Source organism: Poromitra crassiceps (assembly GCF_964638095.1).
Source record: "Poromitra crassiceps genome assembly, contig: HAP1_SCAFFOLD_532, whole genome shotgun sequence".
Lineage (NCBI taxonomy): Eukaryota > Metazoa > Chordata > Actinopteri > Beryciformes > Melamphaidae > Poromitra > Poromitra crassiceps.
In genome coordinates, this window is record NW_028151876.1 from 61,426 (window position 1) to 84,693 (window position 23,268).

General features: G+C 44.9%; 1 protein-coding gene across 1 annotated transcript in view; it reads right to left on the reverse strand.

Annotated features, from left to right (window-relative positions):
* LOC310771333 (NLR family CARD domain-containing protein 3-like) overlaps positions 1-23,268 on the reverse strand; it is a gene marked incomplete at its 3' end in the record, with an annotated part of 86,021 nt that overhangs the window by 55,251 nt on the left and 7,502 nt on the right. The window contains exons 2-3 of the mRNA XM_083663968.1: positions 11,454-11,524; positions 9,264-11,202 (exon numbers count right to left, since the gene is read on the reverse strand). Coding sequence (XP_083520094.1) covers positions 9,264-11,202; positions 11,454-11,524 — 2,010 coding nt within the window. The remainder of the gene's footprint in view (positions 1-9,263; positions 11,203-11,453; positions 11,525-23,268) is intronic.

Here is a 23,268-nt window from a genome sequence, read left to right on the forward strand (position 1 = left end):
AACAGCCATCTTGCATCTCGTCATAATTTATAGCCTATTTATAGCCTACCTACCTACGTTATGGCTGCGCTGTTATTACATTTGCAAAACCAACAAAATGTCAACAGGCGCAATTTATTTGCCGAAAGGCTCATGCGGGACCCGAATGACATTTTGCGTTTTGATGACAGAACGTTCGTTATCGATACAGACTGCCCTGTCATGATACTGCAGCTAGCCAAGGAGCTGAGACCTGTGTTGGAGAGACCGACTAGGCGACACGGGGCTCTGCCGGTTGTAGTACAACTTACAAATGCACTTCGTTTTTTTGCGAAGGGAGATTTCCAAACTGAAGTGGCCGACATATCCAAAATATCTCGGCCTGCTATGTCACGTAATTTAACTGAGGTAGCAACAACAGCCATCAGCAATTTGGCTCCTCGGTACATATAGTTTCCAAGGGAGGAGGAATGCCTGATGCGGCAGAGACGGTTTCTGCTATTTTAGCCCATTCCCTCTCTTTCACCTCCCGCGTGAGGGTGGCTGAAAACTTTCCGAAAAGCACGTCTTTAACCTTTTCTACGGCGGTCACTAAGACCTCCAACTCATCTGCCTTGAAGTTAAATGCCCTTCGTTTTTGGTCCATTGCCCCACAATCTCAAAAATGTTTGACAACAACAACACACATCGTTAGCCTACTAGCTAATAGCAGGCTACTAGCACTCCTACTTCCCCTGCGAGTTGAGAAAGGAGGAGGTGTCTGTTGCTAGTGGTTGCTAGGGTAACAGACAGAAAAGTTGATAACCGATGCTGGATGAGTATTTAGGATTTCCTAACAAGACATAAGATAGGATTTAGCAAGATAAGATAGGATTCCTAAAGTTAGTTAGGATTTGCTTCTGTAATACAAAATCTGAAAAAATCCTATCTTAAACTAGTCCTATCCTAACTTAAGACATAAGATAGGGAGTTTCTGTAATGTGGCGCCAGGTGTATAAAGCGGGAACCCCTCTCATTAAAATTTATAAAAAATAAAGTTACATACAGTCAGGCATAGATTAACACTTGAAGTGCTACTAAAAATATTTGTACACAATTTGAAATCACACAATTTAGCAGTGAAATACTGTAATTTATAGATTAATTATGCTATAACTCCTTTTTACTGATACTTATGCTTAAATTAACCCAGTGGCACTCATATTCTGGTTTATTTCAAGAAAAACATTTTGGCTAGTGGAAATTCTAATTGGCTTGTAACTTTAATTGGCTGGTGATCAAAAAAGTTAATTTCAAGCCCTGCAGGGAGAGCAGGTGGTGACATGGGAGTGAATGAGAAAATTACCAAATATTGATGGTTAAGACTGAATAAATCCCCCCCAAAGTCTATAAATCCCCCCAACATCTAATAATCCCCCCTATCTGAAGAACCTAAGGGGGGAATTCCCCCCTATTTTGCAAAATGAATTTCTCGCCCTGGGTACGCACCATTCAGAACGCCAGAGCCCCTTCCACTACCATGGTTTATGCAGCAAAATGGGCTGTGTTCCAAGCCTGTTGTGAGGGAAAGGGAGTGGAACCCACATCGTGTCCCCTCCCCACTATCCTCTCATATTTACAGTCCCTGGTGAACAGAAATCTGGCTGCAGAAACCATAAAAGGTTATGCAGCAGAAATGTTGTCATGCCATGAAGGTTTTGGTGATAGAAGAGTTTTCTCCCATAACCTTCTGAGGAGATTCTTGAGAGGTTTGAGACGCAGCAGACCTGTCGTGCGCTCACTGGCCCCCCAGTGGGACCTGCCCTAGGTACTGTGCGCCCTTGGTACTGCGCGCCCTCAGAGAGCCTACTTTTGAGCCGATAGACAAAATATGGCTCAAAATGCTCTTATTAAAAACGGCCCTCTTATTGGCTCTCACTTCAGCCAAAAGAGTGAGTGACTTGTTGCTCTGTCAGTGGCACCATCGTGTCTGTCTATCAGAGCAGATGGAGGATCAGCACCATCATGTCTGTCTATCAGAGCAGATGAAGGATCAGCACCATCATGTCTGTCTATCAGAGCAGATGAAGGATCAGCACCATCGTGTCTGTCTATCAGAGCAGATGGAGGATCAGCACCATCGTGTCTGTCTATCAGAGCAGATGGAGGATCAGCACCATCATGTCTGTCTATCAGAGCAGATGAAGGATCAGCACCATCATGTCTGTCTATCAGAGCAGATGAAGGATCAGCACCATCATGTCTGTCTATCAGAGCAGATGAAGGATCAGCACCATCGTGTCTGTCTATCAGAGCAGATGAAGGATCAGCACCATCATGTCTGTCTATCAGAGCAGATGGAGGATCAGCACCATCGTGTCTGTCTATCAGAGCAGATGGAGGATCAGCCACCGTGTTGCCAAATCCCTCCTTTATCTCAAAGTCTCTATATAGCTCCTTCAGATCAAGAACTATCTCCTTAGAGGCTTCCTGTCCTCCTCCTCACAGAGACCCCTCTGAGGAGGCGGCACACTGCCTGTGCCCAATACGCGCTCTGACACAATATGTTTTACGCACGTCAAAAATCAGGTGGAGACAACAGCTGTTTGTCCACTAAAGAGTCCAGTCACCAGGGGCCGCCCTATCCACACAGCAGCTCTCCCATTGGTTTTGAGATGCTATCACAGAGGCCTATATGGAGACAGGAACCGAGCCCCCACAGGGCATCAGGGCACATTCCACCAGAGCCATGGCCTCCTCCATGGCCCGGTTGAGGGGTATGTCTGTGGCAGACATCTGTGCAGCGGCATCATGGGCCTCAGCTGGTCCCTTCATCCGCTTTTACCTGAGAGATGTCTCAGAGAGCTCTCTGACCCACTCAGTACTGGGAGCACGAGAAAGAAGGTAATACCTCTTTCTATGCTTCTACAAGCACTAAATAGTGCAAACCCTAAAGCAAGACAAATGGTGGGGTTTTCTTAACAGGGGTCTTCTTCCTATAAGAGGAACTTCCCCTGCCCCTCCTCCTTAAGGAAAGGTTATTAGGGCACAAAATGCTTGCCTGGGTACCTTCTCCAGGAGACTATTTCTCTCCCTTTCCTCCCGAGTTTCCTGTAGAGAGCAAATGGTGCTTCATGGACATGAAAGGATAGGCTAGAATCTGATTCTGCCTATTATGTCTTAAATGAGTTTTCCCCTTTGAAAACCACACCTGCTCCCCGGGCCCGGCCCGTGAGGATGCTAGGTGGTCCAAAGGGGAATACCCTGCCTGGTCACCCCAGCCTCTGAAAGGGCGGAGCCAATAGAATATAAACAAAGGTTTGAAAGTAAACCATAGTTTATAGATATTGGCGCAGCCCTTTCAGATCTGGGCACACTGCTCCACAGAATAGTGAAAAAAAAGGACTATTTTGGGAGCAGAACGATGTGCGCGCCTGCCTTATATACCCCACATGCGGCCCTTAAGGGGAGTGATGTGCAAGGGGGCGTGGCCATGGTTGGTGACAGCAAGTACAAACAATCTTTAGTCATCGCTGACGTGAGGGATTACTATCCAACATGCACAGCCTCTGAAAGGGCTGCGTCAATATCTATAAACTATGGTTTACTTTCAAACCTTTGTTCTGCTGCTGAGTTGGACAAAGGGAGGAGCATTATGTGTTATCTTGAACACCATATGGATATTGGAACACATGATTGTATTTTCAAAATTTAACATTTTATAGCGGGAGGTTATACGTGTTCTAGAGGCTATGTGGTTCAGCAGTTAAACCGTCGCCATGGGGTGTAGGGTAAGTACAGGGAGGCAGAACTTCCTTTCAAGGTGTTTATTTGACAGGTGGGTGTGGTTCTATGAAACAAACAATAATAATCACGATCAGTAAAATAATCTTCTTATCTGTATACATATACACATATATATATATCACCAAGGGTCATTAACGAATTAATTAATTAATTAACCAACTCCAAATTAAATCCTACAGCATATGTAGTCCATTTCGGTGATGAGGATTGCTCAATGTGTAAGGCAGAAACTTAGCAGGTTCTAAGTAGACAGGCTTTACATGCACAATAAATGAATTAAAGCCCCAATCAGTAAGATTTTTGACATTTTTTACTGTAATATAAATGCTTTTTAGTCACAGGACATGGTAGATTGACTTTTAATAGGGAGACCCTCGTCTTTATTTATCCCACACCGCCCTCCATTGGCCAGCACTGGGACTAAGCAGTTTGTCTGTCACGTCCCGTAGCAAGAAGAAAGAAAAAAAAATAGCATGTGCGCATGAGCTGTACAGCGTAAGCGCTGTCTGCTGGAAAGCAAGGAAGTAACTCGATTCGGATTTGCTACGAAAATGATGTTTCACGGAACTATGGATTATTATTTCATCACGTGGTGAGTACCCGATGTCACAACATGTACATAGAGCTTCTGGCGCTGTGTTTTGTTGACTTTGAACGGCGATATCGTTATCGATACTAATGCACGCAGAGGGCGCAGTGGAAAACTTACTGAATGGGGCTTTAACTTAACCGTAATTATATCCAAACCTAGATGTACCTGTAGCTTATCATAGTATCTTCACATTTACAATACGATTATTCCTCTGCACTCATAAAGAATATTAACCCATTTTTAGTCTAACAAATAACATGAAGGTTTGGGCGTTTAACTTGCAGGAATTAAATAAACAGATATAAACAAACACAATTCACTAGGGGTGCACCGATCACGTTTTTTGCCACCGATCACCGATTGCCGATCACCTATGAGAAATATCTGCCCAACCGATCATCGACCGATCACCGATTACCGATTACCGATCACAGATATATATATATATATTTTTTTATTTTTTTATTTTGTAAGCAGCTATAGCAGTCTATTATAGAACAGTTTCCATTTTACATATAGGCCTACATTTCATTCATCAAATTGAAAGTGCAGCACATTTTCTTTTTTTTCTACATCAATATTTTATATTTTGTAGGCTAAAGGAAACCGCCAACATGATTTTGTGTGTGTGAGATAATTGGAGCACAAGACTGTGTTGAACTAAATGGCTAGTAGTAGTCCAGTTCCCTCAGTTCAGTTTATAAAAGAACAAAAATCACTCCACTTCGGGATTTCCATGTTACCAGTTCAATGCAGTTCAGTTCACTCAACAAAAATACTCCATTTTCCGGGATTTCCCTGTTACACAACAAAAATAACTTCGACCCAAGTTAACTATTTTATCGATTAAGCTAAAGAGGCTAAAGCTAACCGGAGCTATTAACGTTAGGAGGATACACGCAAATATGGATCAAACACGGACTTAACAGCATGCAAATGCCTCGGTAGGCGGGAGGACTGCAGGTAACTTCTCTCTGCTGAGTCTGCTCTAATCACCAGCTGATTTGTGTGATTCAAAGGGGTGTGTTGACAGTCTGGTGTGGTGTGTGGAGGTGAGTACACTGACGAAAGCAAAGCGTGTGCTTTGCAACACAATGATATAAACGTTAGAGCACAATATGAAAGTTAAACGATAGACATTGAAGACATGAAAATGGGCTGCCTCATGTTTCTCACGTGCAGCATGATCGGCTATGCAATCGGCGACAATAAAGAAATATCTGCAGCAGCAGATCACATATTTTAGGTCAAAATCGGCCGATACAGATTGCGTGCCGATCGATCGGTGCACCCCTACAATTCACCCCTTGGGGCAGTGGTGGCCCAATGGTTAGAGAAGCGAGCTTGTGACCGGAAGGTCGTCGGTTCAATCCCCGGGACCGGCAGGATAAATCTGGGTGGGGAAAGTGAAAAGGCAGCGCTTGCCCCTCCCTCATTACCACCACTGAGGTGCCCTTGAGCAAGGCCCTTAACCCCAACTGCTCCAGTGGAGCTGATCAGTGGCCAGCAGATCAGACTGTGGTTGTACTGGTCAGCTTCCAGGTATGAATGTGTGTGTGAATGTGAACAGGGCACTCCTGAAAAAGAGAGCATTGCTCTCAGTGAGACTCCCCCTGTATAAATAAAGGTTAAAAAAAAAAAAAAAAAAAAACCTTTACATTGAACTCAACAGGCACTACAAATTCCACATCATTCTTCCCGATACTGACGAGGCTCACTGCCTCTAATGTGGATGCACGCTCTCTGCTGAGAGCTGAACAAGTGCTTAACCACGTGCGGCATCGCCATCTCTTGGTGCAAACAGTGAGGAAAACTTAAAGTGTCCACTTTAACTCTTCTTCAGCGACGCACAACGCACGTCGGAGGAATCCAACACAGGGAGAACTGAGGACTGCTGACTTCACTTAACTCATTGAGTGCCAATGACGACAATCGTCGTCAATTCGTTTAGTAACGTAGAGTGCCAATGACGACGATTGTCGTCAATTGCGTTTTTTGACGGTGGGACGTGGATCAAAGCCTAATATATCTCCTGTAAAATTTTGGGGCATGTTGAATGTGTATAACCTATTTTACCGACCCATTAGGTGGCGACAGTGCTCTCCAGATTAGAGAAAGTTGAGTAAAAACAGCAGAAAAAGCCGTGATGAAACCATTCTCATGAGAATGGTTTGGCTTTTCGCTGTCGCGCTGGGAGCCGGCGCACAACGGTGGGGGGCTCCGAAAATAGACTCTGGGTGCAGCACACTTTGAAACGTGCAGCAGAAAGCCCAGAAAGCCCAGAATCGGACGCAGCTTCATCCCAGCTCACAACCGAAACCCCAGAAACGAGCGAGCCCGATCCAGACTCCCCCGACGAGCGGCCGCCATCCAGGCAGCAGAGACTCGCCTGACACACGCAGCACTCAGAGCAAGCAGAGCCACCAGAGACACACCCACGGAGGAGGAGTTTGCAGTAGAGGGGGGTGGGGGTGCTGTTATATTGAAGGAAATTACTGTTCAGATGTTTCAGGTCAGAAAATATTAGCTTCAGAGTCAGTGATTTGCTTGAAATGCTTAATTTCACAAAAGGCTCAATATCTCAGCTTGTAGATAGAAACGCCTGTTTTTGCTGTTTTTGACCTATCTTCTCTGGCTGATAACTAAAGAACGGAAAATGATATCAATAAACTTTTTTTTGCTGCTGATACAATAGAGTCTCATCGTTCTTTGTGCGTGTTCGGTGTTTACATAGTAATATCACACAATATTCTGTGGGCCTCGAGAAATCACTGAAAACGCTCTGAAACTCTGGCACTGGGAGCGTCCGTTCTCCAAAAGTGGCTGGCACTCAATGAGTTAATGAGAACTGCCCGTCTTTCCTTTCACCTCTTTTCGTCTCTCAGCTGGCTTTCTGCAGACGGTAGAAGCGCTAATTCTTTTATGTATCAATTAAGAGGGAGAGAGTGAGAGAGTGAGATAGTGCGTGTGGGGAAACGTGTGTGGGTGACGTCATCGCGTCAGCTCCACGCCTACAACCTGGAGCCTTTTCTACAATACGGCATTGGTGATGTTGTCGTGGTTTCTTGTCAAATATTTTCAGAGCTCGTTTATGAAGAGACTCAAGCAGCTTTAGGGATGTTTTATGACCAACATGTCATACAATAGGAGAAATGAGAAAAAATAATTGTGTTTAAAAAGATCTTGGATGCCACAGTAGTGAGCGAGTTTCTGATCGGTCTGAAATTGGCTAGATTATATTTCAGTGTAGGGCTACACGATATTGGAAAAAACTGACATTGCGATATTCCCCGCCCATGCGATATATATTGCGATATGAAAAAATACAGATTTTCACCAGATTAGCTCTATTTGAAAGAAAATAATATTTCTAGAATGATTGGGATGATTTTGTAGAGGAGTCCATCTGATTTTGGAGGGGAAATTAGGTATTTTAATGTTTCTCAACCACTGGGCTGTGACCTACTGGTAGGCCTCAGAGCGTCATCTATCAGGGTGCATACACATTTTGACCAATGGATTTCCATGACTTACATACATGAAAAAGTGAGTTATGACATTCTACTTTAAAATGTCACTAGCCTATACTTCACTTTAATGCAGCCTTTAAAACCAGGGAAAGACAACATGTATGCTGTATCACCATATTACCATCCAACATCTAAGACCATATAGTCTCAAATCACAATACAATATGGATATAAATTTGATATATTGCCCACCCCTAATATTGAGTGCCAGAATCTACCTCCCAATGATGCTATTTGCAGAAAAACATTAGATTTAATTGATTATAATCACTGCTTTCAACTTCTTTCGTTCTTCTAACGTTTCAATAAATCAACAATGAAACACCGCTGCCACTTCACACATGGTTACTTCACACACTTGGTCTGACCCCCCTCCAGAAACTACCAAGTGGTACGCTCCGCATTTGGGGAGTTCCGGTTTTTGAGCGCACGCAGGGCAGTACAGAGACGAGGATTCACATGCAGCCGACCGGTGACAAACAATTCATTCGTGAAAAGTAATAAATATATATTTAATTGCCCAGCTATGTCTATTGTCTTTTTATTTTCACCGACATGTTTTGTGTAAATGAGTCGCTATGTATGATTACCTCTACCGTAACGTTACTGCTATCATGTGATGCAACATCAGACTGAGGGGGAGAGAGAGCTGCGGTGATACACGGACAACTTCTCAGTAATCACTTTAGCCTTCGTGTCATAAGTTGCGGTCTTGCTTTTTGGTGTTTCAAGAGTAAATATCTCCACTCCACGGACATGTTGAGTTACAGCAGCCAGCCTGCTGTATACTAGTGCGCTGCAAGCTGTGGACAAGTCCGCCTCGCAATCACATCGTTTACAGACAGGCTACTGTCAGCAACGCAACATAAGCAAAAACAATTCAATTTTGCTCTCTGTGCATGTTTGTTGTGTTGAAGCTAAGCATTAAATGAGTGAGTACAGTAGCGGGGCGTCTCTCTCCTTTGAGAGAGCCTGCATTTCACTCAGTAGGCTACCCCTAAAGTGAGAGTTTATCAAGCAACATGACGAGTTAATTTGCTTTTGACATCGCACGTCCTGCGATGTGACTATCGCGCATGCGCACATCGCAATGTCGATGTGTAAACGATATATCGTGCAGCCCTATTTCAGTGTTTGGCTGATCTTCCTTATATGCTTTTTAAAGCACAGAGTGGGATCTACAATAACGTATTTAAACTGATCAACATTTTTTATTGATGAACATATACAACACAAATGTGATGTTGTATGAATATGATGGACTGGATTCAGACCCCAGGAAGACTAGCTGGTGCCATTGACATGAGTGAATAAATAAATACATACATAAATACATAAGTAAATAATAAATAAATAAATAAGATACCAGGACTAACCGAGCCTTCCTGCAGTTCCTCACAGCTGGGATCAGTCTCTGCCGTCCCTCATCTGATGTGTTGTAGGCCTTCAGGTCCAACACATCTAGAACCTCCTCTGACATCTGCAGCATGTAGGCCAGAGCTGAGCAGTGGATCTCAGAGAGTTCCTTATCTGATCTGTTCTCTGACTTCATGAACTGTTGGATCTCCTGATGTACTGACTGGTCATTCATCTCCATCAAACAGTGGAATATGTTGATGCTTCTGTCAGGAGAGAGATTGGAGGTGTTCATCTTTTTCAGGTTGCTGATGGCTCTTTGGATGCTTTTTGGTCTGCTGTCTGTCTGACCCAGCAGGCCTCCTAAGAGTCTCTGGCTGGACTCCAGTGAGAGGCCATGAAGGAAGCGGACAAAGAGGTCCAAGTGGCCATTTTTACTCTGCAGGGCTTTGAGCATGGCTCTCTGCAGAAAGACATCCAGGGATTTATTACTTTCAGTCCTGTATCTGTCCTTGTCCCAGTATTTTCCCAGGAATGTGTCCAGTACTTTCTCAGCCCCGTTTGTGTAGCAGTGGAACAGGTAGACCGCAGCGAGAAACTCCTGAATGCTCAGATGAACAAAGCAGTAGATCGTCTTCTCGAAGTGCACACACTCTCTTTTGAAGATCTCTGTGCACACTCCTGAGAACACTGATGCCTCTCTGACATCAAGACCACACTTCTCCAGGTCTTCTTGGTAGAACATGAGGTTGCCTGTCTCCAGATGTTCAAACGCCAGTCTCCCCAGCTTCAGAAGAGCTTCGTTGTCAGTCTTCATCAGCTCCTGTTGACTCCTCTCACGTCTCTCATACTTCTGCTTCTTCCTCTGTGTCTGAACCAGCAGGAAGTGTGAGTACATCTCAGTCAGGGTCTTGGGCAGCTCTTCTCTCTGGTCTGTAGTCAACATGTCCTCCAGAACTGTAGCAGTGATGAAGCAGAAGACTGGGATGTGGCACATGATGTGGAGGGTCCTGGATGCCTTGATGTGGGAGATGATTCTGCTGGCCTGCTTCTCATCACTGCATCTTCTCCTGAAGTACTCCTCCTTCTGAGGGTCAGTGAACCCTTGTACCTCTGTCACCCTGTCAACACATGTAGGAGGGATCTGATTGGCTGCTGCAGGTCTGGAAGTTATCCAGAGGAGAGCCAAGGGAAGCAGATTCCCCTTGATGAGGTTTGTCAACAGCACATTTACTGATGATACCTGTGTGACGACAGACACAACCTTTGTCTTCTGGAAATCCATTGAAAGTCTGCTTTCATCCAGGCCGTCAAAGATGAACACAACTTTACAGACAGAGAGCTGCTCTGCTGTGACCGTCTGTAATGTTGGATGGAAAACATGGAGCAGCGTGAGAAGACTGTACCGCTTATCTTTGATCAAGTTCAGCTCCCTGAACGAAAGCGGAATCACAAGACTGACATCTTGATTTTCCGAGCCCTCTGCCCAGTCCAGAGTGAACTTCTGCACTGAGAAGGTTTTTCCAATGCCAGCAATGCCCTGCGTCAGAACTACTCTGATTTTTATCTCTTTTTCTTTCTTTTCATTCTCTTGGCCAGGTAACCTTTGTTTGTTTTCTTTCCCTTTCTTCTCTTGGCCAGGTAAGGGTTTAAAGATGTCGTGGCACTTGATCGGAGCTTCATGGTTCTCCTCCATCTTGGATGCTGTCTCCTGTTTGAGTGGAGCATCATGGAGGCGGGTCTTCATCTTGGACACTGTCTCCAGCTGCCACACCTCATGTTGGGTATTAACATCTTCACTTCGTCCCACTGTGATGTAGAGCAGAGTGTAGATCCTGTTGAAGGAGGTTCCAGTCCCTGCTTCAGCGGTTCCTGCTTCAGTTCCTTCTGTCACAAATCCACATCTCTTTATCAGAATGATCTTATGCTTATCTAAAACCACCTGCAGAGCACCGTCCACTGGAAGACATGAAGGAGTAAATAAGGGTTACTCAAATACTGTATAGTATCTGGTATTAATGTTGTGTGTGTGTGTGTGTGTGTGTGTGTGTGTGTATACACACACACACACACACACACACACACACACACACACACACACAAACTGTGTATGTGTATATGTTGCATGAGAAAGAACAATGTGTCTGTAGCAACACAAGAAGTCCTGGTTGTAGAAATGGTGACAACAGTAGATACACTCCAAGTCTTACTTTGTACGATGCTGGTTTGACTGGATGTCTGCAGTCCAGGTCTCCGTCTGTCATCACTCGTCTTCCTCTCTCTGTAAAGATGAAGGCAATTCATTCATACAAATTAGAATAGTTTATAAAGGTAGTAAAACAACTAAAAAAGGGTTTAACTATCTTTTGTTGCTAGCAAGCAGAGTATGGAATTAATGGAAAGTATCAGTTGTGGTGACATCTAGTGGACATAAATCACAAGTACAGGTTTGGGCAAGGAGGGCCACAGTCACATGGCCCGCAAAGGACTATGGGATATGGCCTGAGGTATTGCCACGTTCTGGCTTAGTGATTCAGTCTATCTTGTGAGCAGCGATGGAATATGTAGAGTACTAGGAAAGGCTCCAGCTACTTGCTGGGCCAAAAGAGAAGCGTCATGTCTCTCTGTTCCTGCGTCTCTTCACAGAAAGACATGTAGCATCTTTGTTGCTAACTTGATGACACAAACGTAAACCTGTCAAGTGCAGTCGATCACCGAGTACACAGATCATAGTGTGTACACTACATTACTGGTGGGCGGGCGGGATGAGACAATTTGATTGACACATGATGGACGTGCTATTTGTTTCATTCTATCTTGTATCTATAGAAAGGACGATTAAAGCTCTTTAGTGGCTTACACTATTATTTATTAATCAAGTCTTCAGATGAACATGCTCAGCAGACTAATAGCAAAACATACACCATTCTCTGTTCCTGGTGTTACACACAAAACTGTCCGTGTGGAAACTAGTATCCTATACACAGATACAATCATATTGTAACATCCTTTTTCTTTTCTTTTTGAAGTGACCTCCTGTTAACAATAACCATAACCAAATCAGTTACTGAATATTATAAACAGAATGTTTTCCATATTAACTTAGAAAATAAAATATAATCTCAGTGGCACTTATCTCTGCTGTAGTAATCAACAATCTGTTACTGTTGTAAATTAAACATTCTAGTGGCATTTCAAACAATAGCCTACTATTACTGTAATCAACAATTACTGTAACACAAAAACATTTCCGAACACATTTCAATCCGTTCTTCCCAACCTGTCAACATTTTTTCTTTTCCTCCAGCACATCATGTACATTTCATTCACATTTTTCTCATTATTATTCTTATTATTATTGTTATTTCATTTTTCTTCTATTTTCTATTTTTCCATTTTTTTTTTTACTTTTCAATATTTTATTCATTTATTTTCTTCCCTCTTTCACCCCAGTTCAACGTGTATAGTCTGCAAGGTACCCTGGCCTCACACTTGCTCGCCCAGATCTGGTGGTCACAGTTCGTTGTGTGTCCCCAACACGTATGTCAGGTGCTGCAACAGTGTCTGGTTTTGTGTGTGGTTCTCGAGTCCCTGTTTCGTTTGACAGACCGGGTTCAGTGCCCCGGTCCTGCCTAAGGTGACGGCGATTTCTCCGTAACACACCGCCGGTGTCCAGTCGTACCGCGTAGGACCTGTGATCCACTGGATCCACCACTGTAGCCTTTCTCCAGATGGTGCGGGGTTCAAAAGGCTGGATTCGAACACGGTCTCCTCGCTGTAGTGTGTCCATGTCCTTAGCTGTCCTGTTGTAGTATTTGGCTTGTCTCATTTGTCTGTCTATCCGTGCTTGTGTTGTGTGTTTCACCTCTGGTTGTAGAAGACTCTCCCTCGTTGGTAGCAGAGTTCTGGTCGCCTACTCAGCAACCTCTGAGCTGGGCTTGTCTGTAGTCCTTGAGTTGGCGTGTTGCGGTGATCCAACATAGCCAGATACGGGTCCTCTCCCGCTGCCTTGGCTTTCATCATCAGTCGTTTTGCCGTTTTCACCGCCGACTCCGCCATCCCGTTGCTTTGTGGGTATCCGGGAGATGAAGTTCTGTGTTGGAACTCCCACAGCTGACGGAACCGCTGGAACTCCTGGGAAGCGTACTGTGACCCATTATCATCAACAATGTCTGGAATACCCTGACGGGCAAAGTGAGCCTTCAGCTTTCTTATCACAGTACACGACTTTGTATCTGGCAAATAGTCAATTTCCCAAAAGTTTGAGTAGTAATCTACCGTAATGAGGTAATCTTTGTTGTCGTATGTAAACAAATCTGTGCCAACTTTGGCCCACGGTCTGCTTGTTACCTTGTGTGGGTGCAATGTCTCTTTTTGTTGTCTCATTTCTACAGATCTGCAAATGTCACATTTTTGTATGAATGTCTTAATGTGCTCGCTCATTCCCTGCCAGTACAAACATTCTCTCGCACGCCGGAGGCATCCCTCCACCCCCAGGTGAGTAGAGTGAATACGGCTAGTGAGCTCATGTTGGAGTGCTTTTGGAATGACGGCTCTCTCACCTCTGAAGATGATTCCATCCTGAAAGCTCAATTCCTCTTGGAACGAGTGATAGTGCATTATATCACTCGGTGTGTGATTCTTGTCTTGTGGCCATCCGCTTTGAATGGTCTTAATCAGTGTCTGCAGTGTCTTGTCATTTTGGGTGGCAGAGCGTATCTTGCTCAGTCTCTCTGTGGAGATAGGTAGGTAGTCTACCATGTTGACTGTTTCGATCTCAGACTCCGCCGACCCTGCCGTTGAGCTCTCTGGCAGGTATGCCCTGCTTAAGGTATCTGCCAACAGCATGTCACGTCCAGGGACATAAATCACATCTATCTCATACCTCTGCAGCCTAAGCAGCATTCTTTGGAGCCGCTTTGGTGCGCTCAACAGTGGCTTTTTTACGATATTCTCCAACGGCTTATGGTCGCTCTGTACTGTCACTCTTCGACCATATGTGTATTGATGGAATTTTTCCATGCCAAAAACAATAGCCAAACATTCTTTTTCGATTTGGGCATAGCCCCTTTCTGTTGGCGTCAGTGCTCTGCTTCCAAATGCGACAGGTTCCCCTTTTTGTGTCAGCGCCGCACCTAGACCTGTCTCTGATGCGTCGCACTGCAGTGTCAGCTCTTCTACTGGGTCATAGTACCTCAGTACTGGCGTTTTGGTCATATTGTCCTTGAGACGGCAAAATGCTTCCTCATGCATTTACGTCCAGTCCCACATATTCTCCTTGTGGGTGAGCTGTCTCAGTCTCTCACAGTCATCTGATAAGTGTTCATAGAATTTGATATACCCTCCAGTACTGTCAGATCATTATCTAATTAAATTTAAAATAGACCTGCCCCTCCGGCAATCAAACCTAGCCGATACCTACACCGCCCGCCGTATCGATAGTTCTACTCCCACTGAACTCGCTGATTTGTTATCGGGGCCGCTTTCCTCTCTCCCAGAGCGGATCGACTCCATTAATGAATTCACAAATCAATTTAATTCAATCTTACTTGCCTCGCTTGATTCTATCGCACCTCTACGTACTAAAATCCGTCGCCCTAAAAAACCCTCGCCTTGGTATACTGACGATACACGCGCACAAAAATTAATATGCAGAAAACTAGAACGTAAATGGCGATCATCCAAGCTTGAAGTCTATCGACTAGCTTGGAGTGATAGCCTACTAAAATACAAATGTATGCTCTCCGCTGCAAGAGCCTCCTACCTATCAGATCTTATTAACACTAATAAAAATAATCCTAAATTTCTATTTGACACGGTCGCAAATCTTACTCGCAAACCCTCCCCCAATACAAACTCTCCATTTACAGCTAATGACTTCCTTGACTTCTTTAACCGTAAAATTATCTGTATTAGAGATGAAATTAGCAACTCTCTATTACTCACAAAGGGTGCTAACCCCTCTCCTAGCCCTGTCCTTAGAACCTTAGACGAGAGTACTATACTCTCGAATTTTGAGACTATCTCTCTAAATGCACTTTCAAAAATTGTACTTTCATCTAAATCCACAACCTGTTTATTCGACCCTCTCCCTGCAAAGTTGATTAAGGAACTCCTTCCAATACTAGGCCCCCCCTTACTTAACATTATCAATAGCTCCCTATCCTCTGGCATTGTCCCTACCTCCTTCAAATCTGCTGTAATCAAACCTCTACTTAAAAAGCCAAACCTTGATTCTGAGGTTCTTAACAACTTCAGGCCAATCTCAAATCTCCCCTTCCTCTCTAAAGTTCTTGAAAGAGTAGTCTCGACACAATTAACTGACTACCTCTCACATAATAAACTTCTCGATCCCTTTCAATCTGGTTTTAGATCACTCCATAGTACTGAAACTGCTCTTACAAAAGTAACCAATGACCTTCTCCTTGCGTCCGACTCTAATTTCTCCTCTCTTCTCATTTTATTAGACTTAAGCGCAGCCTTCGATACAATCGATCATAAGATCCTCCTAGACCGCTTATCTAACTACGTAGGTATCCGGGGCACTGCCCTATCCTGGCTAAAGTCATATTTGTCTGATAGGACACACTGTGTCTCATATAAAAATATTATGTCCACTTTCTCCTCAGTGAAGTTTGGTGTACCGCAGGGATCAGTCCTGGGTCCCTTACTCTTTGGAGTTTACTTACTGCCTCTTGGCGAAATTTTCCGTAGATATGGCATTAACTTTCACTGTTATGCAGATGATACCCAAATTTATATACCAATTAGACCAGACGATCGCTCTAAACTCGCTAATCTTGAATCCTGCTTAACCGCTGTTACAGACTGGATGTCAAATAATTTCTTACGACTAAACGCCAACAAAACGGAACTACTAGTTGTTGGCCCAAAAACCCAACTTCCATTCCTCGCTGATCTTAGTCTGAACATTGAGAACTGCGTAATTACTCCAAACTCAAAGGTGAAAAACCTAGGTGTTACCTTTGATCCTACTCTGTCATTCAATGCTCACATTAAGGATATCACTAAAATAGCTTTCTTTCATCTCCGCAATATTTCAAAGATCCGTCCCTTGCTAAATGCAACGGATGCCGAAACCTTAATACACGCCTTTGTTTCATCTAGACTCGACTACTGTAACGTCTTATTCTCTGGCCTTCCACTTTGTAGCACAAATAAATTACAACTCGTGCAAAACGCCGCTGCTAGAATTCTAACTAGAACTAAGAAGTTTGATCATATAACTCCGGTCTTAATCTCCCTCCACTGGCTCCCAATTCAGGCCAGATCAGACTTTAAGGTGCTTCTGTTAACCTATAAATCTTTGCATGGGCTCGCACCTCCGTACTTATCTGAGCTAATCATTCCCTATGTTCCCACGCGTACTCTCCGCTCACAGGACGGTAATTATCTTACCGTCCCTAAAATTAAGAAAAAATCAGCAGGTAGCAGAGCATTTTCTTACCGTGCTCCACATCTCTGGAACCAGCTTCCTCTGTCAGTTAGGGAAGCTGGCTCCATTGAAATCTTCAAAACTAGACTCAAAACCCATTTATTCTCCCAATCATTTGGTTGTGCTTGATAGTTGTGTCTGATGATGTCATTCTCTAGAAATATTTATTAGCTCTTGAGTACATACAATCCTGAATTGCTGAGCGGGCTGTCTCAAGCCAGCAATATCATTATAAACTTATACTTGACCTAATTTAATAATATGGCATCAGTCGACCCAGTAGCTTAGATACAAAATCTAATAGCTGGTGAATAAACTTAGTCCTGAACTGCTGAGCGGGCAATCACAAGCCAGCAGTATCAGTATAAACTTAGACTTGACCTAATTTAGTTTTGTTTGTTGTAGGTCATGATTAACGGTCCGCATCAACAGGGCTGAATCATTGACAGTGGTGTTAGGTGGTACTTAGACCTGAATCAGCAGTATAGTATTAGTCATCCTAAAAAATAAAAAAAATAAAATCCTAATAAATTTTGTTGTAGGTCATGATTTACGGTCCGCATCAACAGGGCTGAATCATTGACAGTGGTGTTAGGTGGTACTTAGACCTGAATTAGCAGTATAGTATTAGTCATCCTAAAAAATAAAATAAAAAATCCTAATAAATTTTGTTGTAGGTCATGATTTACGGTCCGCATCAACAGGGCTGAATCATTGACAGTGGTGTTAGGTGGTACTTAGACCTGAATTAGCAGTATAGTATTAGTCATCCTAAAAAATAAAAAAATAAATCCTAATAAATTTTGTTTTGACCTAATTTTATTGTTGTCTATAGAGTCAGTTCCACCTCTGCGCAGATTCCCCCACTCTCTTCTCTCTCTCCCCCTCAGGTGTCCTTCATTGGCCTGACGTACACCCCCGCCGCTGCAGCCCTAGGTCCGGCCGTCATCGCCCTAGCCACCTGTCGTCACTCTAGGCCATCTACCCGCTACTCCTTCTACTGTCTGACACCCCGGGCTCTTCACCACCACCGACCCCTATCCTCATCATCCTGGTCACCTGCCTGCCTAAGGGAAGGGGGGGACCGGGCCCCCCCCCCCCCCCCCCCCCCCGGCCTCATCACCTTAGCTAGTATTCTCTAAACCTACGAACACTTAAAGACTACATTTTCTATTTCCTTTGGACTCTACTTTTGACATTTTCAACTCCCTTCCCTGATTTAGGATAATTTAAAAAATACATTTTTATATCCCTCTATTGGACTCTTTTTTACATTTTCAATTTTCTGTTCTCTTGTAAATTTTATTTCCATAATAAACCATTTGCAGAGTTTCACTGCTGGAAAACTCTGTTCATGGTTTAGCCCGGCATCTCTCGGCCTGTCTCGGAGGGGAGTCCCCGGATGGGGGTCCGCCGCTGGGTTCACTGCCTGGGTGGGCCCGCGTGGCCTGCGTGGCCTGCTCTCTCAGTTCCCAGTCACTAGCTGGGGGCGGGTCTGGGAGCGGGTCGCGTGGGGGGTGGGCTTACCCAGGCGACCATTGCTGGGCCCCTGTAGCACAACGACCTCACAAGGTTCCTCCTCAGCCAAGCCAAGTCACTGGGGCAATCCATTTGGTGGAAAGGTTTTCTTGCGTTCACTGGGGGTGTGGGGACGCCGCTGTGTCCCGGCCCGGCCTTCTCTCCCACGCCTTATGTGGGCGGGGGGCCGGGGCGGGGGGCATCGGTGCTCTTCATCACTGGTCGAGGGCTGCCGGTTGGTTTAGAACAGTTTAGGTAGGCGATAGATTAGCTACAGCCTAAGGCTGACCTGTTATAGTGTTCAGGCAAAGATCAGACTAGAGCAGAGTAGGATAGGCCAGATTAGGCTGTAGACTAGCTAGATACTATGTCCCAGCTAGCTCTGGTTAATGCTTAGAGTAGTCAGTGTAGTCAGTTGTCTGATCTTCCCCCCCCCCCCTCTCTTTCTCTTTCCCCCGCTCCTTTCCCTTCTTCCCCCTCCTGTTCCCCACTCTCCCACATTTCCCACCCCCCCCCGTCCCCTCTCTTTCCATGCTCTTCCCTCCCCCGCCGCCCCTTCCCACGTTCCCCCTGCTCTCCCTCCCCTGCACCCTCCCACCTCTCCTTCTCTGTTCTCTCCTCCTCCCTGTCCTCTCCCCTCTCTCACATTCCCCCTGCACTCCTTCCCCTACACCCCCCCACCTCTCCTTCTCTGCTCTCTCCTCCTCTCTGTCCTCTCGGGGGGGGGGGGGGGGGAGGGGGCGGAGAGGTCTGTTCCCTCCCCCGCCTCCTCCTCCCGCGTTCCCCCAGCACCCTCCCACCTCTCCTTCTCTGTTTTCTCCTCCTCTCCCCCTGCACTTCTTCCCCTGCACCCTCCCACCTCTCCTTCTCTGTTCTCTCCTCCTCTGCACTTCTTCCTCTGCACTTCTTCCCCTGCACCCTCCCACCTCTCCTTCTCTGTTCTCTCCTCCTCTCTGTCCTCTCTGGGGGGGGGGGGGGGGGGGGGGGGGATGTGGGACGCTCCCCCTGCTTCTCTACCCTGGCTCTCCCTCCCCTGCATCCCCATCTCTCCTTCTCTCCTCCTCCACATTCCTATCTTCTCCCCACCTCCCCCCTCTCCTCCGTCTATATTGCTCATTCTCTCCCCACCTCCTCCCTCCCCCTGCTCTCTTCTCCCCCACACCTCCCCTCCCTTCCCCTCTCCTGCTCTCTCCTCTTGCTCCTTCCCCACCTCCTATACCCTCCCCACCCCATCACTCTCTCACATTCCCCCTGCTATTCTCCCTTCTTCTGCGCTCTCCTCTGCTCTCCCCTCATTCCTATATTTTCTATATTATCAATTGTTCAAATGTTATCTTTATTCTGTATATTCATGTTACTGTTGTGTCAGCTAGAATTAGCTAGACATACTTTCTGTGAAGCCCTCTGAGACATGCTTGTGAATTAGGGCTATATAAAAAAAAATATATAAATAAATTTGACTGGAGAGATAATTCACCATGCCGACGAGTCTCTGTATGCCTTTCACGTCAGTTGGCCTCGGCATGTCTCTCACCGCTCGAACCTTATCTGGGTTGGGCTTTAGTCTATCGTCTGTCAACAGGTGTCCGATGTATGGCACCTCTTTTTGGCGCAGTTTGAACTTGTCCGCATTCAGTTTTATGTTCTTTTCCCTGCACCTGTTTAGGAATTGTCTCAGTTTCTCGTCATGGTCTTTGTTGGCCTTCTCCTGTGTATCACCCTCTCCAGTGATCAATACATCATCGGCTATGATGTATATGCCCGGCAGTCCCTCCAGTGCCTGTGTCAGTTTCAGCTGGAAAATCTCAGGGGCCGGACTGATTCCCATGGGCATCCTGAGCCACCGGAATCTGCCAAATGGTGTAGAGAATGTGGTCAGATGGCTTGATTTCTCCACGGGGTTTAACATGCCAAAATCCATGCTTGACATCACAGACAGAAAACACCTTTGCTCTTGAGAGGTCGGGGAGGACGTCATCAATAGTGGGAAGGGTAAAATGACTGCGCTTCAGTGCTTTATTTAGTGGTTTAGGATCTATACATATCCGTAGCTTCCCATTAGGTTTACGCACGGTGATCAGACTACTGATCCAGTCTGTGCTTTTCTCCACTGGAGTGATGATCTCTCTCCTTTGAAGATCTTTTAACTCCTCCTTCAGCGGAGTCATCATGGCGACTGGGACTCGTCGCTTGGGAAGTTTCACCGGCTCCACCTCTTCTTTGATCTCGATCTTGTACTCCCCTTCCAGGCAGCCATCACCTGTGAACACATCTCCATACTCTTTCTTTATCTTCTCCATATTTATTGTTTCGCTCTGAGATGGTTCCTCTTCTGTCACAATGCTGTCGATAGCCAGTATGTTTTCATACTGTACTTTGATTAGCTTCATAGCTTCACTTGCTTTTCTGCCCAGCAGTGGCAGTCTGCAGTCTTTATCCACTACCACAAACTCCAGCCGGTACAGCTTCTGGTTCCGCGGATTCCTCACTTTCACTTTGCATTTGCCTAGTGGATAGAGCTTGGTTTTATTATACATTACCAACACTTTTTTAGTGTGTTCCATTTGAGTGTCTGGATTCACTAGATTTATGGGGATTATATTACACGTAGCTCCACAGTCTATTTGAAACCTCACAAGCTCTTCGTCCACCAGCATCCCTGCAAAAAGCTGGCTGCTCTTGGCTTTGTCATTGCCACTTTCCCCCTTCTGAATCTCTGTAGCAGGGACACTCAAGATATCTTCATAATCCTCACCGTAGGGCGGCTCCAGGATTTCAGTTTTGGGTGGGCTCAACAAATGTAGGCTGGGCCCATCTTGGCGGCACCCGAAGGGTGCCGCCAAGATGGGCGGCACCCGATTTGGCGGCACCCTCGCCAAAAAAAATTTTGAGGTCTTTTTTTTTTACATTTTTAGCGATATTTAGAGGAATATCTCATTTAAATTAATGATTTGAGGGCTTTTTTTGACCTTTTTTAGCTACACTGTACATTACAACAACAACTGAAGCGCCAAATTTAACTCCCGTCAGTACTTGAAGTCTAATATAACAGTTTTATTTTTCTTTTATTGTTAGAAAGAGTCAGGAAACGTTTTTGTGTGTTTATTTTGTATTCAAATGTTCGTTTTAAAAATTAATTAATTAAAAAAAAAAAAAAAAAAAAAATCTGATTGGGCCTGGGGAAAAAGTGGGTGGGCCTAGGCCCGCCAGGCCCAATACTGGAGCCGCGCCTGCCGTCATGTTCAGCTACATAGTGTACCTGTTTTCCTCCTCTCCATTTCTCTTGTTTGAATTTTTCTTGTTTGCATTTACATTTTATCGCAAAATGATTTTCTTTACCACATTTTTTGCAGCGTTTTCCGAAGGCTGGGCATTTGCTCTTGTTCCGTTCGTGCGTATTCCCACAGAACATGCATGACACCGTCTTTGTGTTTTTATCATGCTCAGCCGTGTGTCTCATCATGTGGACCTCTTCCACTGCATTTCCTTGCAGGGTTTTGCTATTTTCACGTGACAGTTCTGTAGCTCTGCACAGATGTAGACACTTGTCCAATGTCAACTTTTCCTCTCTGAGTAGCCTTTCTCTCAGTCCTGAGTTGTTGTTGCCACAGACAATCCTATCACGTATAAGTGAGTCCTTTATGTCTCCGAAGTTGCATGTGCTGGCTAGCACTCTGAGATCAGTCACATATGAGTCAATATTCTCCTCATTGCCTTGATTTCTCATGAAGAATCGATATCTTTCTACTGTCTCATTTATCTTCGGGTTGCAATGTTCATCAAATTTTGCTATCATATCATCCAGTTTCCTTCTGGCAGAAGTCACATCGCTCATCAAGGTTGCACAAAGTTCTCTACCGGTCTCTCCTATGAGGTAGTAGAACAGCTTTATCTTCATACCTTCATCTGCATCCGGTATTGAAAGATCCATGTAGAGTGTAAACTCCTCTTTCCATGACTTCCACGACTTCGCCAGGTTGCCAGAGTCCAAACATAGCGGCGGGGGGGCTTCAAGCCTTCCATCTTCACCTGCCGATCCGGAGACTCCTCCTCGCTATCCCCCTCCAGCTCCTGCGTTGTTTCTGCTAGCTGCTAGCCGGCCTGCTAGCTCGCGCTAGCGCTGGGTAGCTGCACACAGCTAAAGTTAGTTTTTTACTACTTTTTCACAAAGTAGCTTACCGCTGCCACCCAGTGTTGGGCACTCATTACTAAAAAAGTAATATATTACATATTACTCGTTACTATTTTCAAAAGTAATATTATTACTTTACTTATTACTCCATGCCAAAAGTAATTCGTTAGATACTCGTTATATTACTTTTCCGTTACATTCCACACAAATGGCAATAGGCCTTTTTCACTGCAGCGATTTTGTGTCTAAAAGGCAGGAGGTAACACAGGTGCACCAAGATGTTAATTAGGGCCTCCAACTTCCAGTCCATTTAGGTGTTCCAGTGCTGGAGCCTTAATTAGTTAGTTGGTTGCACCTGTGTATACTGTATCTTCTAGACACAAATGGCCGTTGTGAAAAAGGCCCATAGCGTTTTTCTCATCAAAATGCAGACTTTGCGGTGCGAATGTGTGAACTAGGTCTATTATGTGCCGTTCCATTTAAACTAATCGCTTTGCCAGAGCACAGCTTCCTACAGAGATGCTTGATGAAGAGCACACCTGGCTCAAAGTGATGACTGACAAGATGCAATCTTTTATCTTCTGTTTTATAGAATGCAGTAAGCACTGCCAATGCAAACTCAATACGTATAGGCTACATCTTTGCTTAACAAGTTTGTGTCACAAATAACGTTAGCTCTGCAACATTAACATTAACCTGACAATAATAACAGCAATGTTTGATGTCCACCAGCTTGTGAGTTTTTACGTTATCTCTCCGGTTTCTGTTGTGCTGTCCTCTCGTCTCGTAACGTTAACGTTAGGAAGTTTGAGCTCGTGTTTTTCACAGTGGAAAGAGTGTTAGTAGCCTACCTGTCCTGGACACCGTTTACATTTGACTTTGATGTTCAATCGTGTCACCTTTCTTCCCGACAAAAACA